General features: G+C 40.0%; 1 protein-coding gene across 36 annotated transcripts in view; it reads left to right on the top strand.

Annotated features, from left to right (window-relative positions):
• The first annotated feature begins 2,714 nt into the window (after positions 1-2,714).
• Positions 2,715-20,937, top strand: part of DLG1 (discs large MAGUK scaffold protein 1) — a 280,046-nt gene continuing 261,823 nt past the window's right edge. For 18 of the 36 annotated variants that reach the window (XR_012430538.1, XR_012430540.1, XR_012430535.1 and 15 more), the window contains exons 1-4: positions 3,234-3,677; positions 4,118-4,167; positions 4,871-5,002; positions 16,762-16,928. Coding sequence is in view for 30 of the 36 variants with exons in the window: in XM_065539679.2 (XP_065395751.1) it covers positions 4,149-4,167; positions 4,871-5,002; positions 16,762-16,928 (318 nt within the window). In the remaining 6 variants the exon portion in view is untranslated. Of the gene's footprint in view, positions 2,932-3,233; positions 3,806-3,861; positions 3,999-4,117; positions 4,168-4,870; positions 5,003-16,761; positions 16,929-20,937 lie in introns of those variants that run through there. The other 18 variants (XM_045387247.3, XM_074030719.1, XM_005545319.5 and 15 more) reach the window with 5 other exon arrangements.

Raw genomic sequence — 20,937 nt, 5'->3', positions numbered from 1 at the left:
AGCTCCATTCATGAGGAATGAGGCTCTTACCAGACACTGAATCTCTTGGTGTTTGTTTGTTTTTTTTTTTTAGACAGAGTCTTGCTCTGTTGCCCAGGCTGGAGTGCAGTGGCATGATCTCGGCTCACTGCAACCTCCGCCTCCCGGGTTCGAGCAATTCTCTGCCTCATCCTCCTGAATAGCTGATTATAGGCACCTGCCACCATGCCTGGCTAATTTTTTTTATTTTTAGAAGAGACGGGGTTTCATGATCTTGGCCAGGCTGGTCTTGAACTCCTGACCTCATGATCCACCCACCTCGACCTCCCAAAGTGCTGGGATTATAGGCATGAGCCACCACACCTGGCCAGTTTTTTCTTTTTTTAAAAATTTTTATTCTCATTACTGTTAGATCACATCTGATGGTGTTTTGATCTTGGACTTCTTAGCCTCTAGAACTGTGAGTAATACATTTCTGTCGTTTATAAATCACCCAGTCTAAGGTATTTTGTTATAGCAGCCCAAACAGACTATGACAGAGTGTCACTTTTGAGACTAAGTGATGAAAGGCACTGTGGCTTATTCTGTCTTGCCCTGTTGAATCACTTGGTCTGTTGGACGTCAGCCACTATGTCATGAAGACACTCAAGCAGCCCTATAGAAAGGTCTTCATGGTGAGAAACTGAAGCCTCCTCCCAATAGCCAGCATCCGCTTACTAGCTGTGTGAATGATCCATGTTGAAAGAGCCTCCCTTAGTCCCACTGAAGCTTTCAGATGACTGCAGCCCTGGTAGGTTTCTTGACTGCAACATCATAACGCCCTGAGCCAGAACCACCCAACTATGCTGCTCCTGAATTCCTGACATGCAGAAACTGAGATACTATTTATCGCTGTTTAAGTTACTAAGCGAATACGTTTTAAACTCTTAAGGTTTGAGGAATTTTTTAATCCAGCAATAAGTAACTAATAAAGATGGGTAGAAAAGAGGAATGAAGAGTAAAGAACCTTCATTCATTGCTCATATATGTTCATTTGCTAGGCACTTGCTACCGGCACCTTAGGTCAGCGGGTAGAACAAGTGCTAGGTTCACTGCTGCTTTTCGACACTGCTGACAACCAAACAGGGCTGTCGCACAGAATGACAAGAAAAAGGACATGTCCTCTTTCCTCCTCTTCCTCCTTTTTGCTTTTAGGGGAAGGCTAGGATGACATTGAGAACTCACACAAATTTTGTTTTTGACTCCTCAGTGTCCCCTGGGAAGACATGCATTGGCCTTTGTGCACTTGCTACGAGGCTGTGTATCCTTGAGAGCAGGACTTGGATCTTATTTATTTCTATCCCCGTTTCCTAGCAAGTGAACATATATGAACAATAAATGTCATCAAGGGAGAGGGCAAATTTCCCTCCCTCTTTCTCCTGAATTCTGAAGTGATTCCATTCTTAGAACGGTTTCTTATTGCAACCATTCCATTCACAGTCCATCAACGAAGTCTTGAGAGTATCATGCATGCCATGAGCCATTTTCACTATTAAACAACTTCCATCCCTCTGTTAAGTTCCTGGCTTTTAGGACACCCCTGCTTTCAGGACTGTTTGACCCTTCTATCCCATCTTCTCTATGCAATGTTGCTTTAACTGTTGTTCAAGATCCCAGGATGCTTGATCCGGGAAAGCACAGAGGTCTGCTGCCAACATACCAACATACCTCTCTGTCAAGTTGTCCAAAATCACAATAGAAAGAGCCCTGACTAGAGCTAGGAGACCTAAGTTCTGGGCTGCTCTGTTACGGATTAGCTTCTACGTCCTTGGACAAGTTGCTTCCCTTTTCTGGACCTCCGTTCCTTGTCCTAGATAGGTTCTAAAGTCGGTGGGTCCTTACAATAAGTTAGGATTCTAAGGTGCAATCCAAAATTCAACCAGTGGTCAGTATACCTGCGAGTAGCTTTAAGGTTACAATACGAGGTTCCTCGGCCTTCCCTTTAGTGGCCAATGGATACGGCCTCAGAGGCCGTCAGGCTTACTGGGAAGAGCCTTCCGGCTTTGAAAGACAGGATCTCCGGGTTTCCAGTTCTGTCACTCACTCGGGGTAACTTTGGGCAAGTTCTCTCTGGAACTCCGAATAGGGAGGTCCTTGTCACCCAGAGGAGGTTCGAAGACCTGGGCAGTGACTTGGAGAGCTTCCCGAGACTCCCCTTCTATAACCTGGGTGGCTCAGCCCGGGAGCGGGGTCCCAGCTGGCCCGTGGTTCCGCTCACAGGTGCGCTCGAAACTTAAACCTGCAGCGCTGGCCGAGGGCGGCTCAGCTTCGGAGGGCGCGACTCCAGGTGAGTTCTTAAAGGGACCGTCAGCGTTTGGGTAACACCTGCGATGCTGACCGGGCTGGGACGCAGGCTTGGGGGAATGAATGAATGAATGAATGAACGAATGAATGAACAAACCTTCTCTCCCCACCCTGAAGTATACCATACTTGGAATTTATCACTTAGGCTTAAAAATCTTGTAGTATAACCCTCAAACTCTTGCCACATTACCCAGTGTCTCTATTTTACATGTCCTTCTTTAATGAACCCCCTCCCGCCAAGCCTATTACTAAGGGACGAATAGGAACTTAACAAGCAGCCTGGAGTGGAAGGCAATGCAGAGTTGGCACCCCTCCCCGAACTCCTCCCTCTCCCTCTCCCAGGCCCCGCCCTCCCCGCCCCCTGGGAGGTGCAGTTGGCTCCTCCTTAAGGCGGCTTTTCCCCGATGGGATCTACCCCTGGGGTCGCCAGGCGCTCTCTCCGCAGCGGAGTTGGAAACGGCACGTGTTGAATGAGGTTAAGGGGTGTCTCGGAATGTGCGCCTTGGCTCTGGTGTAGGCGAGGTCACGCCTCTCTTCAGACAGCCCGAGCCTTCCCGGCCTGGCGCGTTTAGCTCGGAACTGCGGGACACGCCGGTGGGCTCGGGCAAGGTAAAGGCGGGCTCCTCCAGGGCCACCCCGGGCCACCTGTGGAGTCCGCGTGTTAACTCCTTTGTTCTCAGAGCCACTTCAGCGGCCGCCCTTTTAAGCGAGGGGGTTCCCTCAGGATGCTCCCCGTGTCCCCCTTCCGTTCCCCAGCCCTCTCCCGACCCGCCTCCCCCTTCCAACCCGAAGGTAGCAGCGCGGGGAGCCCGGGGCTCGGCGCGAGCCGCCTCCTCACTTCCCATTGGCTGAGAGCGCCGGGAAGGCGGTCACGTGGGAGCGCGGCAGGCCAGCTCGGGGGCCGCCATCTTGGCGGAAAGTTTAGGGGGAGAGCGGTTGGGGGCGCGGAAGGAGGCGAGGTTCCGGGGGTGGGGCGGGCAGGCGGCAACAGGGCGAGCGGGCCGGTGGGCCGCGGCGAGCGGGGAGGCGGCGCGACCTAGAAGGAGGAAGAGGCCGCGGGGGTGCGGCGGCCCAAGGGAGCTCCTCCCCCGTCCCTTCACCCCCTCCGCTCGGCTCCTCGGGCCCCGGGCGGGGCGGGGGTACGTGGAGCGGGGCCGGGCCGGGGAGCTGCTCCGAGTCTGGCCGGAGCGCACCCCAGTTCCGAGCGCACGCCGCTCGCGGGAACTTTGTGGCGGCGCCGCAGGTGTGGGGGCCCGCGGAGGTGTGCATGCGGGGCGCGAGGGCGTCGCGGAGAGCGGCCGCTGCCCTGTCCGGCCCCCGCTGGAGCAGCCCGGAGGCAGCGAGCAAGGAGAAAGGCAAGCGGAGGAGGGGGCCCGGGCAGGGCGGGCGGCCAGTCCCGCCGGTCCCCTCTCAGCGCTCTGCGGCCGCTGCTGGCTCAGGGGCCAAGGGTCGGAGCGCTTCACCGGCCCGTCCCCAGTAGCAGGTGGGGAGCGTGGATACTTGTGCCGGGGGAAGAGGCGGCCTCAGGTCTACGCTCTTTGGGGAGGGGGACGCTTTCGAGGAGAGTTTGAACACCGACTTCTCTCTGTTCTTAATTTGGAGGGGTACCCACTCCAGGGAGAAGCTTTCCACATTGACAGACAACTGCTGCGTTTTGAGACTCTTTCTTTGACTTGGTAAAACTTTGGAACGTGGGGTTTTCCAATAGGGCTGCGAGGGTTTTCTATTTCGATAGGGGGAAATGCTAGTTTAACATGATTCTATCCTTTTTCCTTTCTGTTGTGTGTTTTTAAAGGTGTGTGCCCTCTTCCTGATTCTGGAGAAAAATGCCGGTCCGGAAGCAAGGTGAGAGTTTATTCCATAACTCTGTTGATGTCACTTGGCTTTTCCGTATGTCAGTTTTTTGATTGGTGTTTTAGAATAGTTTGTGTAACTTTGATGAGACAGCACGGTCCTAGCTTTATTGGTTAGGGGATGTAAGTCTCACATCATTTCAGAAGATGGAAACAGGAAAATGTTTGTTAAACTTTCTTAACATTTCTCTGGTGATTAAGAGAGGCAATTAACACCCCCCCCCTCCACAGATGTCCTTAAAAACTCTGCATTGGTGTTTTAGTATTTCACTTCATCATTCTTACTAAGCACTATTCTGTGGGCAACCGTGGGATACTAAGAATTTGTATTTTGAAATGTTAAAAATTTGGATTTTAATGACAAAATGTAGATTATCTGCTTTTGCATATCAGGTAATCTGAAACTGTTGCTAATACTTTGATCTTTTACTTTGGCAAACTAACAGTACATATTTATTCCAAACTGCTCACTCTCCTCCGTTTTCTAATGTGATATATGTTTAAATTTTTCTTGTCTTTAATTTTTTTTTATTTTTTGGTCATTCTAAGGAATATGTGTACATGAACATAGTGACATCAGTTGACCTGAAGGATTTGGGGAACTGTTTAGGTGTCATGCAGAATTATTTGCACTAGTGTGTGATACTTTTTTTGTAAATAGAGAGTTTTAATCAGGCTCTGCTTTTTCTTCTCAGATACCCAGAGAGCATTGCACCTTTTGGAAGAATATCGTTCAAAACTAAGCCAAACTGAAGACAGACAGCTCAGAAGTTCCATAGAACGGGTTATTAACATATTTCAGAGCAACCTCTTTCAGGCTTTAATAGGTGGGAATTAAAACTTTGTAACTATTATGCCAGCTAGGCTTTATGCTCCTCTTGATTCAGTTATTTTAAACTTAAGAAAATGATGTACTTAATTCTCTATGAGGCGTTCGGTAACTTGAACATCTTCAGTGCGTGTGTGTTTTTCATAGGCCAGGATCCTTTCCTAAAATACCTAGTAACCAAAAAACTTTCAGTATCATTTCAGTGGCTTTTGAGAACATTGCTTCACAGCTTAATAGCATTAACTGTTAAAAGATGTTGCAAAAATGTTTCAGGACCTAAAAGGTATGACTGAGTTACTGTTAGCTTGCTTCTGTATTTGACTTGTATGTCTCTGAAGTCATTGAAAGTGTGTGAAGGATTCTGCTGTGTGTAAGAACATTCAGTCCCTTAATATAGACTTCTGTTTAAACTTGGCATTCATGGAATCAGAATTTTAGACCTGGAAAATGATCTTAGAGGTGATCTTGTCTAATAATCGTATTTTACAGGCAAGAAAATGGAAAGTTTTATTCTTAATTGTAACTTAATTTGAAGTGGTGCATTGTTTGAAAGGAGAATTGGACAAATAAGAGTCTTGAGTTCTTTTGCCACTAATTCAGTGACATTATAAAAGTCATTTAATCTTTTCTACGCCACCATATTAGCTGTAGAATGTAGCTGGAATGGCAAAATGGGTTTAAAGCCTTTTTTAAGTGGATAAATCATTTTTAAAAGCATCATCTAATATTTTGTGTGTAATCTCCCATGTATGAAACAAGGTGACTTATCTGGCTCTTTTGTCCAGGTACCTAAAAAAGCTTGCAAACTACTGAACTAGAAAGTTTGTCTCTTCCAATTCCAAGAATGAAGTTTTGTTTTTTTTTTTTAGTTATCGACTATATAGCATTTTAACGTAAGGAGACATATACTTAATTGTATTACATTTATTTTTTCAGTAACTTCCAGGCAGATATGGCCTTACATCTGTCTGTTGATAGAGTAATTGTTGGTGTGATTTGAAGACTACCTTCAAGTCAGTGTGTCCTGTCAAATACATTATTGGTAAACGGATGCTCTCTACTGTTTTAGAATGAAAGATTTTCGTAAAGACCACTTTATGCACCTGAACAATTTTTAAAAATTTAACATTTTTAGTAGACTTTTAAAAACGTAAGAATACAGAGCACAGTGTAATGAACTGCCTTTTAACTGTTACCTAGTTCCCGAAGTTATTAACATTTTGCCAGTTTTGTCTACATTGATGGACATTTTTTACACATTTGAATTTCTGAGGTTCAGGGTCAAAATGGATGATCAAATTGTATTCCTCTGGAAAAACAGCAAAAAGCATTTTTTAGTTATTTGTTTTCTGAATCAACACTGAGCCTAGTAATTCGGTGCGGTTACTGTTGCGGAAAAACATACATGTGTTTATATACAGTGTGTATATATATATATAGAGAGAGAGATGGATAGATAGATATGGATAGATAGATAGACTCCAGACTTTGTGTGAAGGCAACAACTTAAGATAATTAAATCGTTAGTGAAATAACAGAATCTACATTTATATTTCTGTCTAGATTGGGGATGGGTTTGCTATATTCAAAGACATTTTTGACCTATTCTGCCTTGCCTGTTTTGAATGTGTGTATTCTTATGATAGAGTTTTTTGTTTTCTTTTTTTTGAAATGAGTCTCGCTCTGTTGCCCAGGCAGTAGTGCAGTGGCGCAATCTCTGTTCTCTGCAGGCTCCACCTCCTGGGTTCCCGCCATTCTCCTGCCTCAGCCTCCCGAGTAGCTGGGACCACAGGCGCCCACCACCACGTCTGGCTAATTTTTTTTTTTTTTTTTGTATTTTTAGTAGAGATGGGGTTTCACGGTGTTAGCCAGGATGGTCTCGATCTGACCTCGTGATCCACCTGCCTCGGCCTCCCAAAGTGCTGGGATTATAGGCGTGAGCCACTGCATCTAGCCTAAAATTAGCTTTCTAATTATTAAGTTTATATTTGTGAATCTTCTGCACAATTTCATTGGTTGTGAATTTACTTTGACATTAAGATTTACTTATATTTAATGTTTTATAGGATGTGGTACTATATCAGATTTTGGTGTAAGAAAAGTAATATATTTTAGGAGGTTTGAAATAGATACATTTTAATAGAGGTTCTGTGTGTTTCCATTCTATAATTCATTGTTGATACTACTGAATTATAAATGCATTCTCTCGTGTTTCCTGAATAGCTTTTAATACTTAGTCTGAAAATGTTTAGTCTGGTAAGATTTTCTTTGTATTTTGCAACTCTACCATTGTTTTAAAAGTGTCATAAATGTACTGTAAGTTTGTAAATTGCCCTAAGCTAAACCAGTTCATCGTGTCCATAATGTTTGCAGAAAAATCCTACTCAGAAGACAGAGTGCCACTTACTGAAAGGTGTTTTCTCTCAGTAAGTGGCACTCTGTCTTCTGAGTTGGTACCTGTGGACCATTGGATTAAAGGAGAACAGGGGTCTTGACAGCCTGAGCTGTTTGAAAGTCAGTTAGTGCTTAGAGTTTTGACTTCCTTGGTTTGGAAGTCACTTGATTAGGCCGTAGTAAGTTACCTAGTTATCTGTTTGGGATGCCGAGTGTCTTTGAATTTGCAATCTGCATTGATCATTTATTGATTGATTCTTTGAACTGGTAGTTTATATTGACTTTTCATTCATTTTAAAAAGTTTGAGTGAGTCTCTAGGGGTTTTGGTGTTTTCCCCTGTAGTTCATATATAGATTAGGTTCCTGTACTTTTGGATTATTCAGAGGGACAAGGATGTACATACTGTATTATATTTGTTCTAAAATACCAATTTTTTAATATTTCAATATCTGGTATATGTCATTTTTAATTGACAGTGTTTTTTGTGTTCTGACACATGAAATAGTGCATTTTATAATTGATACTTGCAATTTAAATATAGAAATCATTGTTCTAGTGTTGATACATTCTTGGTAGTATCTTTGAAGGATGGCTTAAAGATTTAAAAATTATTGAAAACAGAAGTTTTTATTAACTTTTGAGTTTCAGCTGATATATTGTTTCTTTAGAGCTGAATATTTAAAGTTATATCTTAACAAAAGTCCATGAACTGCACATTTGTTTAAAATGTACTCCCAAAACATACCTGCTGATTATTTTTGTACAAAGGAAGATAAAGTCTGCTTAATTTCATTCTGTGATTTAGGTGAGACCAATTTGAAAATTTGCTTTTGTATTCCAATTTTTTGTACTTAAGTTTGAAAATTTTGTGAGTAGACAGGGTATGGTTTGATTATAATCAGAGCCCAGGTGTTCAGGTCCATAGTGGTTTCATTTCATTCATGATTCTAAGGTGTCTGGGATCTGAGGTGACACTGGTAGTCCCTAGAGACTTCGTACCAGTCTAAACCCCTGCAGTTATTTCTTACGGGATCAGAGAACTCATCTGCTTTCCTTGTGCACGAGAAAAATCAGTGTCCAAGATTAGGCTGGCTTTAGAGACTTGAGTAAGTTGCGTCATGTGATTTGCATATTTTGTCTGCAATAAAAAAGCTTATATTAACACAGTGTTTCTGCAGATTCTTCAGAATGAAAGTGGATTATGTAATAATACTGTCCATTTATGAGTTTTTTAGTTACCAGTTCATTTGTTGCTATTAAACTCTAATAGTTTCATTAGCCCTTATAAAAGGACCTTGCCCTATCTTTATTTGTGGATACTGGGTTTCAAAATATGACCCCTTTACCATCTTAACCATCTTGAAATGTACAGTTCAGGAGCATGAAATGTATTCATGTTGTTGTGAAACAAGTCTTCAGAACTTTTTCGTCTTGCAAAACTGAAATCCTGTACCGATTAAACAACTGCTCCCCTTTCCTCTCACTTCCTAGCCCCTTGTGGCCACCATGCTACTTTCTGTTTCAGTGAATTTGATCATGTTAGAGACCTCATAGAAGTATTTGTCTTTTTGCGACTGGCTTATTTCACTTAGTGTAGAGTTGGCAAGGTTCATTCATGTTGCAGCTGTTGACAGGATTTTCTTCGTTTTTGAGGCTGAATAATATTCCGTTGTGTGTATATACCGCGTTTTATCTAGCCATCCATTGACAGCTGTTGACAGGATTTTCTTCCTTTTTGAGGTTGAATGATATTCCGTCGTGTGTATATACCACATATTATCCAGCCATCCATTCATTGATGGACAGTTGGGTTACCTTCTCCTCCTGGCTGTTGTGAATAATGCTGTTAGGAATATGAGTGTGCAATTATTTCTTCAAGACCCTGCTTTCAGTTCTTTTGGATATTTGCCCAGAAGTAGGATTGTGGGATCATATGGCAGTTATATTTTTAATTATTTGAGGACCCGCCATAATGTTTTCCATAGTGATTGTACCATTTTACAATCTCACCAGCAGTACACAGGTTTCCAGTTTCTCCACATCCTTGCCAATACTTCATTTTTTTTCTTTTCTTTTTTTGATAATAGCTATCCTAATAAGTGTGAGTATGTGACTCCTCTTCAAGTGTATGTAAAACATAATAACTTTTATTGAGCACTTTCTGTGTGCTAATAGAAGTATATCATTTAGTCATTGTAATCCTATGAGGTGTACATTCACCTGTTTGAGGTGTTTGTACTGTTTTATAGATTGGAAAACTGAAGCACTGAGAAATGACCAATCTTGCCCTTGGACCCTCAGATAGTAAATTGTGGAGCCAGAAATTGAACTCAACTAATCTGAATCCATAGATACTTCTCACCGTCAACCATTAGGATCTTCTTTATCATTGTTTTTCAGAACCAAGCGTTTTAATCTGATAAAGAATACTAAATGACAAGCATGTTTAAGACAGATAGTGATCTTTAGGGTTAGTAGTCTTTAAATGATTGTCACTCGGAAGGAAAATATTTATAATGGTGAAATGATGTTGATGATGGAGTTCACACGTTTTGAAAGAAGTGTGTTTAGTAATGAGGGTTTGAGGTCTTCCAATCAATATTTCTTAGATTTCTTTTGCTTTGTTTTGGTCCCACTGTTACATTTTAGTCTCTTGCTAACTCTGTGTGTGTGTGTGTGTGTGTGTGTGTAACTTTGCAGACTAGATTTGAGTAAGGAAAACAGGATATGGATCACATCGTTGGCTAAAACTTTATGAGATTGAAGGAGAATTTTATTAACTTTTCACTTGATTTTGATTTAATTAGATTGAGTTATTTCTTTGCTGATAGTTTGCTTACTATTATTCTGAAGCAGTGTTTTGATTATGTTGAATCTGGTTGAATTCTCTTTAGAACCTTGGAATCAGTTGTAAAAGCATCTAAATATTTCTTCTAAGCCGTTTCCTCTCTGTAGGGTCATATTTTTCCTCAGTACAGAATTCAGACTTGGACCAGATACTGTTGTTAATTGTCATGTCTCTTTACTCTGCTTAGGGCACATTATCACGGCCTTTCTCTTTCGTGAGACTGACTGTTTTTTTTTTTGTTTTTTGGAGACAGGGTCTCGCTCTGCCACCCAGGCTGGAGTGCAGTGGTGGCTCTCTGCAACCTCTGCTTCCCAGGCTCAAGCCGTCCTCCTGCCTCAGCCTCCTGAGTAGATGGGACTGCAGATGTGAGCCACCATGCCTGGCTAATTTTTTGTAGAGACGGGTGTTGCCCAGGCTGGTCTTGAACTTCTGAGCTCAAAGCAATCTGCCTGCCTCAGCCTCCCAAAGTTCTGGGATTACAGGTGTGAGCCACTGTGCCCAGCTGAGATTGATGATTTTGAAAAACGCAGTTCCTTCCACTCTTATTTTTTTAATATAATTTCCTCATTTTGGTTGGTCTGATGTTTGCTTGTGATTAGGTTCAGGTTATATACCTGGCTTAGGATTCTGCACATCCAGAGGTGCACAGAATCATCTGTTCTTCATTGATGATACTGATTTTGATTACCTAGTTGGGTGTTGTCTGAATTCTCTATCCTATATGATTGTTTTTTTCACCTTGTGGCTTATAGGCAATATGTGGGGGAGACACTTTAACACCATGTACATATCCTACTCCTTAGCGAAATTTCCACCCATATTTAGCATCCATTGATGATTCTTATGTGCACCAATTTATAATATGGTTGTTGAAAAATAAGATTTCTAACAGTAACACTCCTCTAGGATTACCAGTTAACACTTTGCATTTTATTCTAATCAAGAGCCTTCCTTCTTTTCTTTTTTTTTTTTTTTTCATGTGTATCTTTCATGAACTTGCAGATATCTGTTTTTTTCAATGGCTTATCATTTATTACCATCCTTAATGATATTTGTGCTCTGAGTGATCCAGTGGGGGCCCTTTCAAGCTTGCGTCCTTGTGGCATGCCCTCATCGTTTTTTGGAGCACTTCCTTAATTTTTGGCATAACAAGATGTTCCAGGTTTATCTTGTACCTTTCCTGCCCCAGCCCTGGAATCAGCCATTTCTCTGAGAAGCTCTGATTCCTTTTAGTACACACCTTGTTTTACGGAATATGCTTGTGAGTACTGTATGATTGTTAGTCTAATAGTATGTAAAGTGTTGAAATAATTTATTTTTGCCTACTAGCTTGATATCTTTCCTTTTTTTAGTGTGTGAAACAGTAACACAAACTTTTAAATTTTATAGGATATTCTTTCTTCTGAGGATCAAAAATGACTTTTTAAATGAACATTGGTTTAGAAGAAAGAGTATTTGTGCTTGAGTAGATTTGACGATTGTAGTATATCTTAGTATGTCATCTACCCTTCTTTGATGATACTAATTTTGATTACTCAATTGGGTATTGTGTGACTAATCATACTTGCTTTTAGTCAATGAACTGATAGAATTTTTTTTCCTCTGAAATGGTAGGGTTATATTTCAATGTTCTTCAGCTTTCTAGTTGCCTTTCCTGCAACCCTACAAAATAAATTTATTATAACAATGATGCATGTTCTATATAAAACATTTGAGATCAGATTATTATATGTAAAATGCCATAAACAAGAAAATCCTCACACCAGAGGTTACCTCCTGCTTCATCCATGGGATGAATATCCTAGAGTGTTATTTGTATGTGTGTGTGTGTGGGTGTGTGTGTGTATACACACATATACCTACCTTCATTTTGCAAAACAAACTTCCTAAGTAAAACAGCTGTTTCCTGCGTGAGAATTGATATTTAAAATCAGCGTGTAAGGTGAAAAATCTCATCTAGTTAAGATTATCCCTGAAAATCCTTCAGAAATTTAACACTTGTTAATTACAGCACAATTTTTTTTTTCCTCTAGTGGAAAGGAATGATTTCTTCACCTGAGCTCTAGATGAAGCCATTGGCTTGTTTGACTTCTTGTACTAAAAACACGTGATTATAGAATCACACTCAGCACAGTGAGATATGGCATGATGCTCACATTTTGAGAGGCACATGAAAACTTAGACTACCTAAAGGAAGAATCTTCTTCCTTTTCATTTCTTTATTTGTGGCTGTCACTTAATGGGTAGACAGAGTTGCCCTTTTTTGTGGGGGAGGTATACTGCAGTTGTATTTGTATAAGTGTGAATAGTATGATTTCTGTGACTGTTTTTATCCTCCAAAGTGTATCAACAAATGTCTTTCCATGTCAGTGGATTTGTACCATTTTATGTATGTATGTATGATTATTATTTTTTGAGACGGAGTTTTGTTCTTGTTGCCCAAGCTGGAGTGCAGTGGTGTGATCTCGGCCTACCACAATCTCCGCCTCCTAGGTTCAAGTGATTCTCCTACCTCAGCCTCCTATAGCTGGGATTACAGGCATGTGTCACCACGCCTGGCTAATTTTGTATTTTTAATAGAGACGGGGTTTCTTTATGTTGGTCAGGCTGGTCTCGAACTCCTGACCTCAGGTGATCTGCCCACCTCAGCCTCTTGAGGTGCTGGGATTACATGCGTGAACCACTTTGCCCGGACAGATTTGTACTATTTTAAATGACTTTATATAGATTTTCTTCTTTTCTCTTCTTTTTCTTTTTTTTTTTGAGATGGAGTCTCGATCTGTCACCAGGCTGGAGTGCAGTGGCACAATCTCGGCTCACTGCAACCTCTGCCTTCTGGGTTCAAGTGATTCTCCCGCCTCAGCCTCCCGAGTAACTGGGATTACAGGCGTGTGCCACCATGCCCAGCTAGTTTTTGCATATTTAGTAGAGACGGAGTTTCACCATATTGGCCAGGATGGTCTCAATCTCTTGACCTCATGATCTGCCTGCCTCAGGCTCCCAAAGTGCTGCGATTACAGGTGTGAGCCACCGCACCCGGCCTATATAGAGTTTCTGTAGTTTTTTAATGGTTTCCTGGGAGCTTTTAGGTTTGTAATTTTTGCGAATTATAAATATCGTATTTGCATATGCATTTTTGTTTCAATTCTTTACTATATCTGTAGGACAAACTCCTAGAAATGAATTGTTTGGTCAAAGGGAGTGTGCATTGTAAGGCTATTGATGTAATTTGTTAAATACTCTTAGGAATGTTGTATTTATTTTTTAGGAAGTATGTGGAAGAATGACTAATTCACCATACCTTAAACAATAGAGTATTATCCATCTTTTAAATATTTTCTACTCTGATATGTGGTATATACCTTTAGTCATTTTTATGTTTTATTGTGCATTTTGTTGATTAAAGAAATAACCAAAGATGTAAGAAAGTCTTTAATTATTTTAATTTCTTTTGTAAATTATCTGTTTAATTTGTGCCCCTTCCTCCTCCTTTTTCCTTTTTCTTAGAGTTATAAAATCTACATTAGGCATATCAACTCTGCCATGTAAATTGCAAATAACTTCCCTTGTTATTTGCTTTTAAACTTGGATTTTAAAGAAAACATGTGTCTGTATACACATATGTGGTTAGATTTATCAGTATTTTTCTTTATCAGTATAGTGCTTTCTGCCCTTAATAACACGTTTGGAGACATCCCCGATACTCTAGGCCCCAAGACGATTATAATCTATTCCCGATATTATAAAAACATTCACCTGTATTCATATTCTTTCAAGACTTTTTTTAACATTGTAATTTTTAATACATTTGGAAATTATCTTGATGAAGAGTATGAGATCACCTTTTAATATAAATTTGTTATTTATCCCTCATGCAGCTTAAAACATTAATAGATTTTTTCAGCAGTTTTGAATTTACAGAATAATTGAGTGGAAAGTACAGTTCCCATATCCGGAACCCCCACTTCCCTTTTCCATCTTGCAGGCCATGTGTGGTGGCTCACGCATGTAATCCCAGCACTTTGGGATACCAGGGCAGGAGGATCCTTGAGCCCAGGAGTTTGAGACCAGCCTGAGCAACGTAGTAAGACCCTGTCTTTAAAAAAAAAATTTAACCAGGCGTGGTGGCATGCATCTGTCTTCCCAGCTACTTGGGAGCCTGCGGTAGGAGGATTCGTTGAGCCCAGGAGGTCAAGGCGCTACTGTACTCCAGCTTGGGTGACAGAGTGAAACTCTGTGTCTCTAAAAAAAAAAAAAAAAAAAAAAAAAAAAGACTGGGTTTAGGTGGCTCATGCATATAATCCCAGCACTTTAGGAGGCCAAGATGAGAGAATTGCTTGAGCCCAGGAGATCACAGCTGCAATGGGCATGATCTTACCATTGCACTCCAGCCTGAGTGACCCCATCTCAAAAACAAAAAGAAACCTTGCATTAGTGTGATACATTTGAAAAAACTGAGAAGCCAATGTTATTATATTGTTACTAGTTAAGGTCTATACTTTACATTAGTAGTCACTCTTTGCATTGTACATTGACAAATCTGATGTGCATGTTTGTTGCTTTGACACATGTATCCACTCTTGCAGTATTATACAGCAGAGGTCCCTATTTCCTAGGTTTTCTTCTAGTGTTTTATAGTTTTAGGTTTTACACTTGTTTTTTTTTTTGAGACGGAGTCTCACTCTGTCGCTCAGGCTGGAGTACAGTGGCGCGATCTCTGCTCACTGCAAGCTCCACCTCCCAGGTTCACACCACTCACCTGCCTCAGCCTCACAAGTAGCTGGGTGGGACTACAGGCGCCACCACCACGCCCGGCTAATGTTTTGTATTTTTAGTAGAGACGAGGTTTCACTGTGTTAGCCAGGATGGTTTCGATCTCCCGATCATGGATCTCACAATCCACCCGCCTCAGCCTCCCAAAGTGCTGGGATTACAGGCGGGAGCCATCGCGCCCAACCCGAGGGATGTGACTTTTGAAGCATTGTTTTGCTATAGTTGGAATTTGTTTTACATAGTGTGATGTAGGTGTGTGCGTGTGTGTATAGTGCGTCGTGTGTGTGCGTGCGTATGTGTGTATATAATATCCTTAACACCCCGTGAGGTAGGTTAATATTATCCTCACTGTACAAGCATTAGTTGTTACCAGCCCTTTACTTGGAAAGTTTTGCAATTCCACTGGTTATTAAAACTGAAAGGGGACTGGGTGCAGTGGCTCAGGCTTGTAATCCCAGCACTTTGGGAGCCTGAGGCAGGCAGATCACCTGAGGTCAGGAGTTCGAGAACAGCCTGGCCAACATGGTGAAACCCTGTCTCTACTAAAAATACAAAAATTAGCCAGGCATGGCGGCGCATGCCTGAAGTCCCAGCTACTCAGAGGCTGAGGCAGGAGAATTGCATGAACCTGGGAGGTGGAGGTTGCAGTGAGCCGAGATCACACCACTGCACTCCAGCCTGGGCAACAGAGCAAGGCTCTGTCTCAAAAAAAAAAAAAAAAAAAACAGAAAAACACACGCAACTGAAAAGGGAGTTAAGTTTGTCTCTATTTTGTGAAGTTTGTTTTTTAAAAGGACTAATGCTTTCAAAATAATGAGAAGTATAAGTTACTCTGTCTAAATGTTGTTTACAGTTATTATGAATTATTCTATACAGGATAATGCCCACTTTTACTGTTCCCTTCTCTTTAAAAAAAATCCAAAATTATACAAGTTGGTGAATAAGGAACTGAGTGTGATGAATCTAAGTATTATATAACTGCTACTTATAGCTTTGGAATAGCGTGAATAATTAGTGTTAATGTATTAAGTTCTTAAAATTCTAGCTGTTTGCAAAGTCATTTGATCTTTTAAAAATCCTGGGCTATTATAAATTTATCATTTATTTTAGAGTTTTGTCATAACTTTTACTGTTTCTAAAGAATAAAATATTTAATTTACTGTTTTAAAATATTCAGACTAGAGGATATCCGAAAGCCCTTCTGGTTCTTTGATTTTAATTTCCTCTTTTTTTGGCTTTGGCTTTGGCTAGAAGGGCAATTAAAACCACTTGAGGGATTTACATTCCCAGCTTAAATATTGGTGGTGAACAGTAATAACTCATATCTGTAGAATTCACAATAATGATATTAGCTACCGTCTGTTAGGAACCCATTCGGTGCTATAGTGGTAGGCATTTTATATATATTATACTCAATCCTTGAAACAATTCACAGTGGTAAGAGGCAAGTTACCAGAGGTTAAGTAGTTTGCCTGAACTTGTAGCTGGTTGGTGATGGAGTTGGGATTTGAACCAAGCACTGACTTTAAAGTGTAAAAAGCCTATGAATTTTATACTGTGTCCTGCAGGTTCTGATATGATTGTGATGTAATGAAATAATATTCACTATTTAAGTACATTATACGATGGGAATTAATTTATGAATCTAGAGTAAAAATTGTGCTTTTGAGTTATGTTAAAGCATTGCATAATTTAGTTAGAAAATATAAATACTTTTGAATTTTTATTTTCCTTCTTCTAGATATTCAAGAATTTTATGAAGTGACCTTACTGGATAATCCAAAATGTATAGATCGTTCTAAGCTGTCCGAACCAATTCAGCCTGTGAATACTTGGGAAATTTCCAGCCTCCCAAGCTCTACTGTGACTTCAGAAACACTGCCCAGCAGCCTTAGCCCTAGTGTGGAGGTAAGATGGAAAATCTGTTCTGAAGCTGTTTGTTAGTGATCAGTTTATTTGTACTACTGTGTTTCTTCATTTTATTACAATAATATTTTATTTTGTGGAAGTATTATTTATAATAAAGAGAATGGGGTTAAAATATTTTTGAAAAGCAAAGCTCAGATTCTCTGTTGCCCCTGTTTTAAAATGTTATGAATGTTTGAGGTCTGAAATACTTGATTTAGACTATTAAAAAGTTCTTTGCATGATAGACCTCAACAAGGCTTCATCTGTGTGATAATTAAAATGGAAATGAAAATGGTACTTTGAAAAGATGGTTTTGCTCTGGTATTCTTTCCTAGAAATAGGATATAGTTTTGTGGTCTGGGCTGCTAAGTTGTACCCATTTATCTCAAGGAATCTCTGTTTATTGGCTTGAAGGATGGCATTCAAACTCACTACAGACTGAAGAGTAAACCTGAGCATCAGCCTTGGTTTCTACATTTTCCGCAGTTAAAGCTATTTCTTTGAGTATTCATAACTGTCTTAGCAATACTTGTTTTGTGTGTTACACTGTTGCCCAGTTGGATATGGTATAGCGGAGGTATGAAGCATTTTGTAATGAAGATTCTGCCCAAGAAGCATCAGTCATTTGAAAGTGGTTATCTGTCTGAATTTGAATCTAGTCCTTTCTAGTTGGTGTAAGATAGTGGCAGTGCCTGGAAAATGCAGTGTTTCTGTTTGGTGACTAATCAGTCAGGGAAAAGTGGTGGTAGGCCGCAGCCAGATAGCTAGCACTGTGGTAAAGAAACCAGATGGTTTCTCAGTTTTAAGTAACATAGAACTATAGAATTTTAGAGCAGGAAGAATCAGAGCACATCTGACCCCTTGTCTTCATTTTAAAGATGAGGAAACTGAGATCCAGAATAAAACGACTTAACCCACTTTATTTAGCTGGTTTGGGGAATTCTACCTTTGAATTTCAGGCCTCTTAACACCCAGCTCACAGTTCTCTTTATTAATCCTAGACCTTGTATGTTTCTTTTTGATCAGAGAGTATAATGTTTATTGTGTATATCCTTATTTTCTTTATGCTTTTTTTTCCCTATCACTTTTTCCAGGATAATTCCTATTTCCATGGGTTAATACATCACTTGCTTTTATAATAGTTCATTTCTGAGGTCTGCTGCAAATAGATTTTTAAAATGTCTTCAATCAGTTATTGCTATGGTTTGAATGTGTCCCCTCCAGAATTCAGGTGCTGCCAATGTGAAAATAATGAGAGGTGGGCCTGTAGGAGGTGATTAGGCCATGAGGACTCCTCCATCCTTCTTGGGATTAAGGCCCTTATAAAAGAGGCTCCACAGCCTGGGGACGGTGGCTCATGCCTATAATCCCAGCACTTTGGGAGGCTGAGGCGGGTGGATTGCTTGAGGTCAGGAGTTTGAGACCAGCCTGGCCAACATGGTGAAACCCCGTGTCATGTCTAAAATACAAAAATTAGCTGAGCGTGGTGTCATGCGCCTGTAATCCCAGCTACCAGGGAGGCTGAGGCAGGAGAATTGCTTGAACCCAGGAGGTGGAGGTTGCGGTGACCTGAGATCGTACCACTGCACTCCAGCCTGGGCGACAGAGCGAGACTCCATCTCAAAAAAAAAAAAGAGCCTCCACAAAAAGTTTAGCATTTTAGCTTACCTTTTTGCTTTCTGCCGTGTTGAGATGCAACAAGAAGGCCCTTACCAGATCAAATGCCTGGATCTTGGACTTCCCAGCCTCCAGAATTGTGAGAAATTATTTTTTGTTTTTCATAAATTACCCAGTCTCAGGTATGCAGCTGTAGCAACACAAAATGGACTAAGACAGTTATTTCACATTTATTGTCTTAGTTCTCAGTTAGAAAATTGCTTATGTAAAAAATATGTTAAACTTTAAGAGAATTGACTTATTTAATTGTTTACTAGTGTTTTTTGTTTGATTTACGATACCTTTGATTATAAAGCCCAGAATGCTTATACTCGATTTACTTATTTTTATAGGAGATTGTTTAAGTAATGGCTGAATCAGTGTAATCATTGACAGTAAATATTTGACATTGTTGGTGGGAATGTAAATTACTATAGCTATTATGGAAAACAGTATGCAGGTTTCTCAAAAAAACTAAAACTAGAACTGCCCACCAGCAATCCCAGTAGTGGGTATCTGTCTAGAAGAAAGGATATCAGAATAGCAAAGGGATACCTGCACCCGCATGTTTATTGCAGCACTATTCACAGTGGCTGAGATATGGAATCAGTCTAAATATTCATCAACAGATGAATGGATAAAGTGTGACATATATATGTACACATACATAAACACACACACAATGGACTACTATTCAGCCATAAAAAGAATGAAATCCTGTCATTTCCAGCAACATGGATGGAACTGGAGGTCATTATATGAAATTAAGTAAGCCAGGCACAGAAAGATAAATATCACGTGTTCTCATGTGGGAGCTAAAAATGTTGATCTCATGGAGGTAAAGAGTAGATAGTTACTCTGGTAAAGATAGTTACCAGAGACTGGGAAGGGTGGGAGAGGGAAAAGATGAAGAGAGGATGGTTAATGAGTTCAAAAATAGTTAGAGGGAATACATTCTACTGTTCAGTGGCACAGTAGGGTGACTATAGTTAACAACAATTTATTGTATATTTCAAAATGGTTTAGAAGATTTGAAATATCCCCAACACAAAGAAATGATAAATGTTTGAGACGATGAATATTCTAAATACCCTGATTTGACCGTTACACGTTGTATGCATGTATCAAAATATCACATGTACCCTGTAAATACATACAATTATATATCAATAATAATATTTTTAACTGTAAATATTCATTAAGGTTGAATACTTGGACAGTTTTGTAAGCTTAAAGTTTTTTTCCATATAGATTTCATTCAGGAAGATCAGTAGTGCATTGAATTTCATCAGCAGTGACATTGGTAACACTTGAATTTTTATAAAATTACGAGGCACTCATGTCTAGAATGCTATTTGCAGCTCTGGTTTCTGTACCTCCTGAAAGATATATTATGAACATGATAAAACACTTCAAATGAATAGGAGAATAAGAACTTTCATATTGTGAGTGTCAGAGCTTACTGGTTTGGAAAGTAGATGAGAAGAGAATATGGTCACAGAGTGTTGTTTAGTGCATGGCACATGGAAATTGCTGTAGTAATGTTGGAAATCTGTTCCTATTCATGAATAGACTCTAAGGGAAACATTGGGATATGTCCATCAAGTCCTAGATTTTTAAAAAGTAGCAAAAAACTGTGTGTATCAAACTTGAATGAGCAAGGTCAATTAGTAGGAAGTACCGTCTTACAGAGATGTCAGAAAATCCTGACAAATGTTTGTCTGAAAATGTAAATAGTTTTGAAACACACTGATGGATGATATTTATAATGGTTTTTTTTTAAAAAACCTGGAATGTTTGGGGATTTAATTTCTACTTTTTGAGGGTGCTATGATAGAAGGTAAGCATATTCCTGTTCACCCATCCATTCATGCTTCATTTGGAAAACTTGGCTAAGTGATCATCTGATCCCTTGTTTCATTTGCTACTTTAGACTCTTGAGGCATGACGTTTAGGACTAAAAAGGGACTTACAGAATCTACTTACTCAAAACAAATAACTTAAAACTTAAAGTTTATTGTACTATAACTTGAAAAATTTGAAAATCTTAAAACTTTTTTGTCTTAAAGAGAATTTAGGTTATACTTGTGTACTAATTCTTGGATATAATAATCTTTTCCAACAAAATTGCATGCGACATGCCTCTTTGACTTCATGTTTGCTTTTGCAGAACTAAAAGAGGGTTATTTTTGCTAAAAGTATTTAAGATTACTCAATTTCCACAAAGGCTTGACTGTTATTCTCTTAAAATGCAAATCTTCATCTTTAAAGCATCTATCAGGTTTTCTTTGTCTTTTTTTTTTTTTTTTTTTTTAAATAACAGTTAACTGATCTAACTCTTGCCAGGTCATTT

The sequence above is a fragment of the Macaca fascicularis genome, chromosome 2 (genome assembly GCF_037993035.2).
Source record: "Macaca fascicularis isolate 582-1 chromosome 2, T2T-MFA8v1.1".
Taxonomy (NCBI): Eukaryota; Metazoa; Chordata; class Mammalia; order Primates; family Cercopithecidae; genus Macaca; species Macaca fascicularis.
Note: the sequence above shows the minus strand (reverse complement) of the source record. Positions and strands in the feature narration are given on the sequence as shown.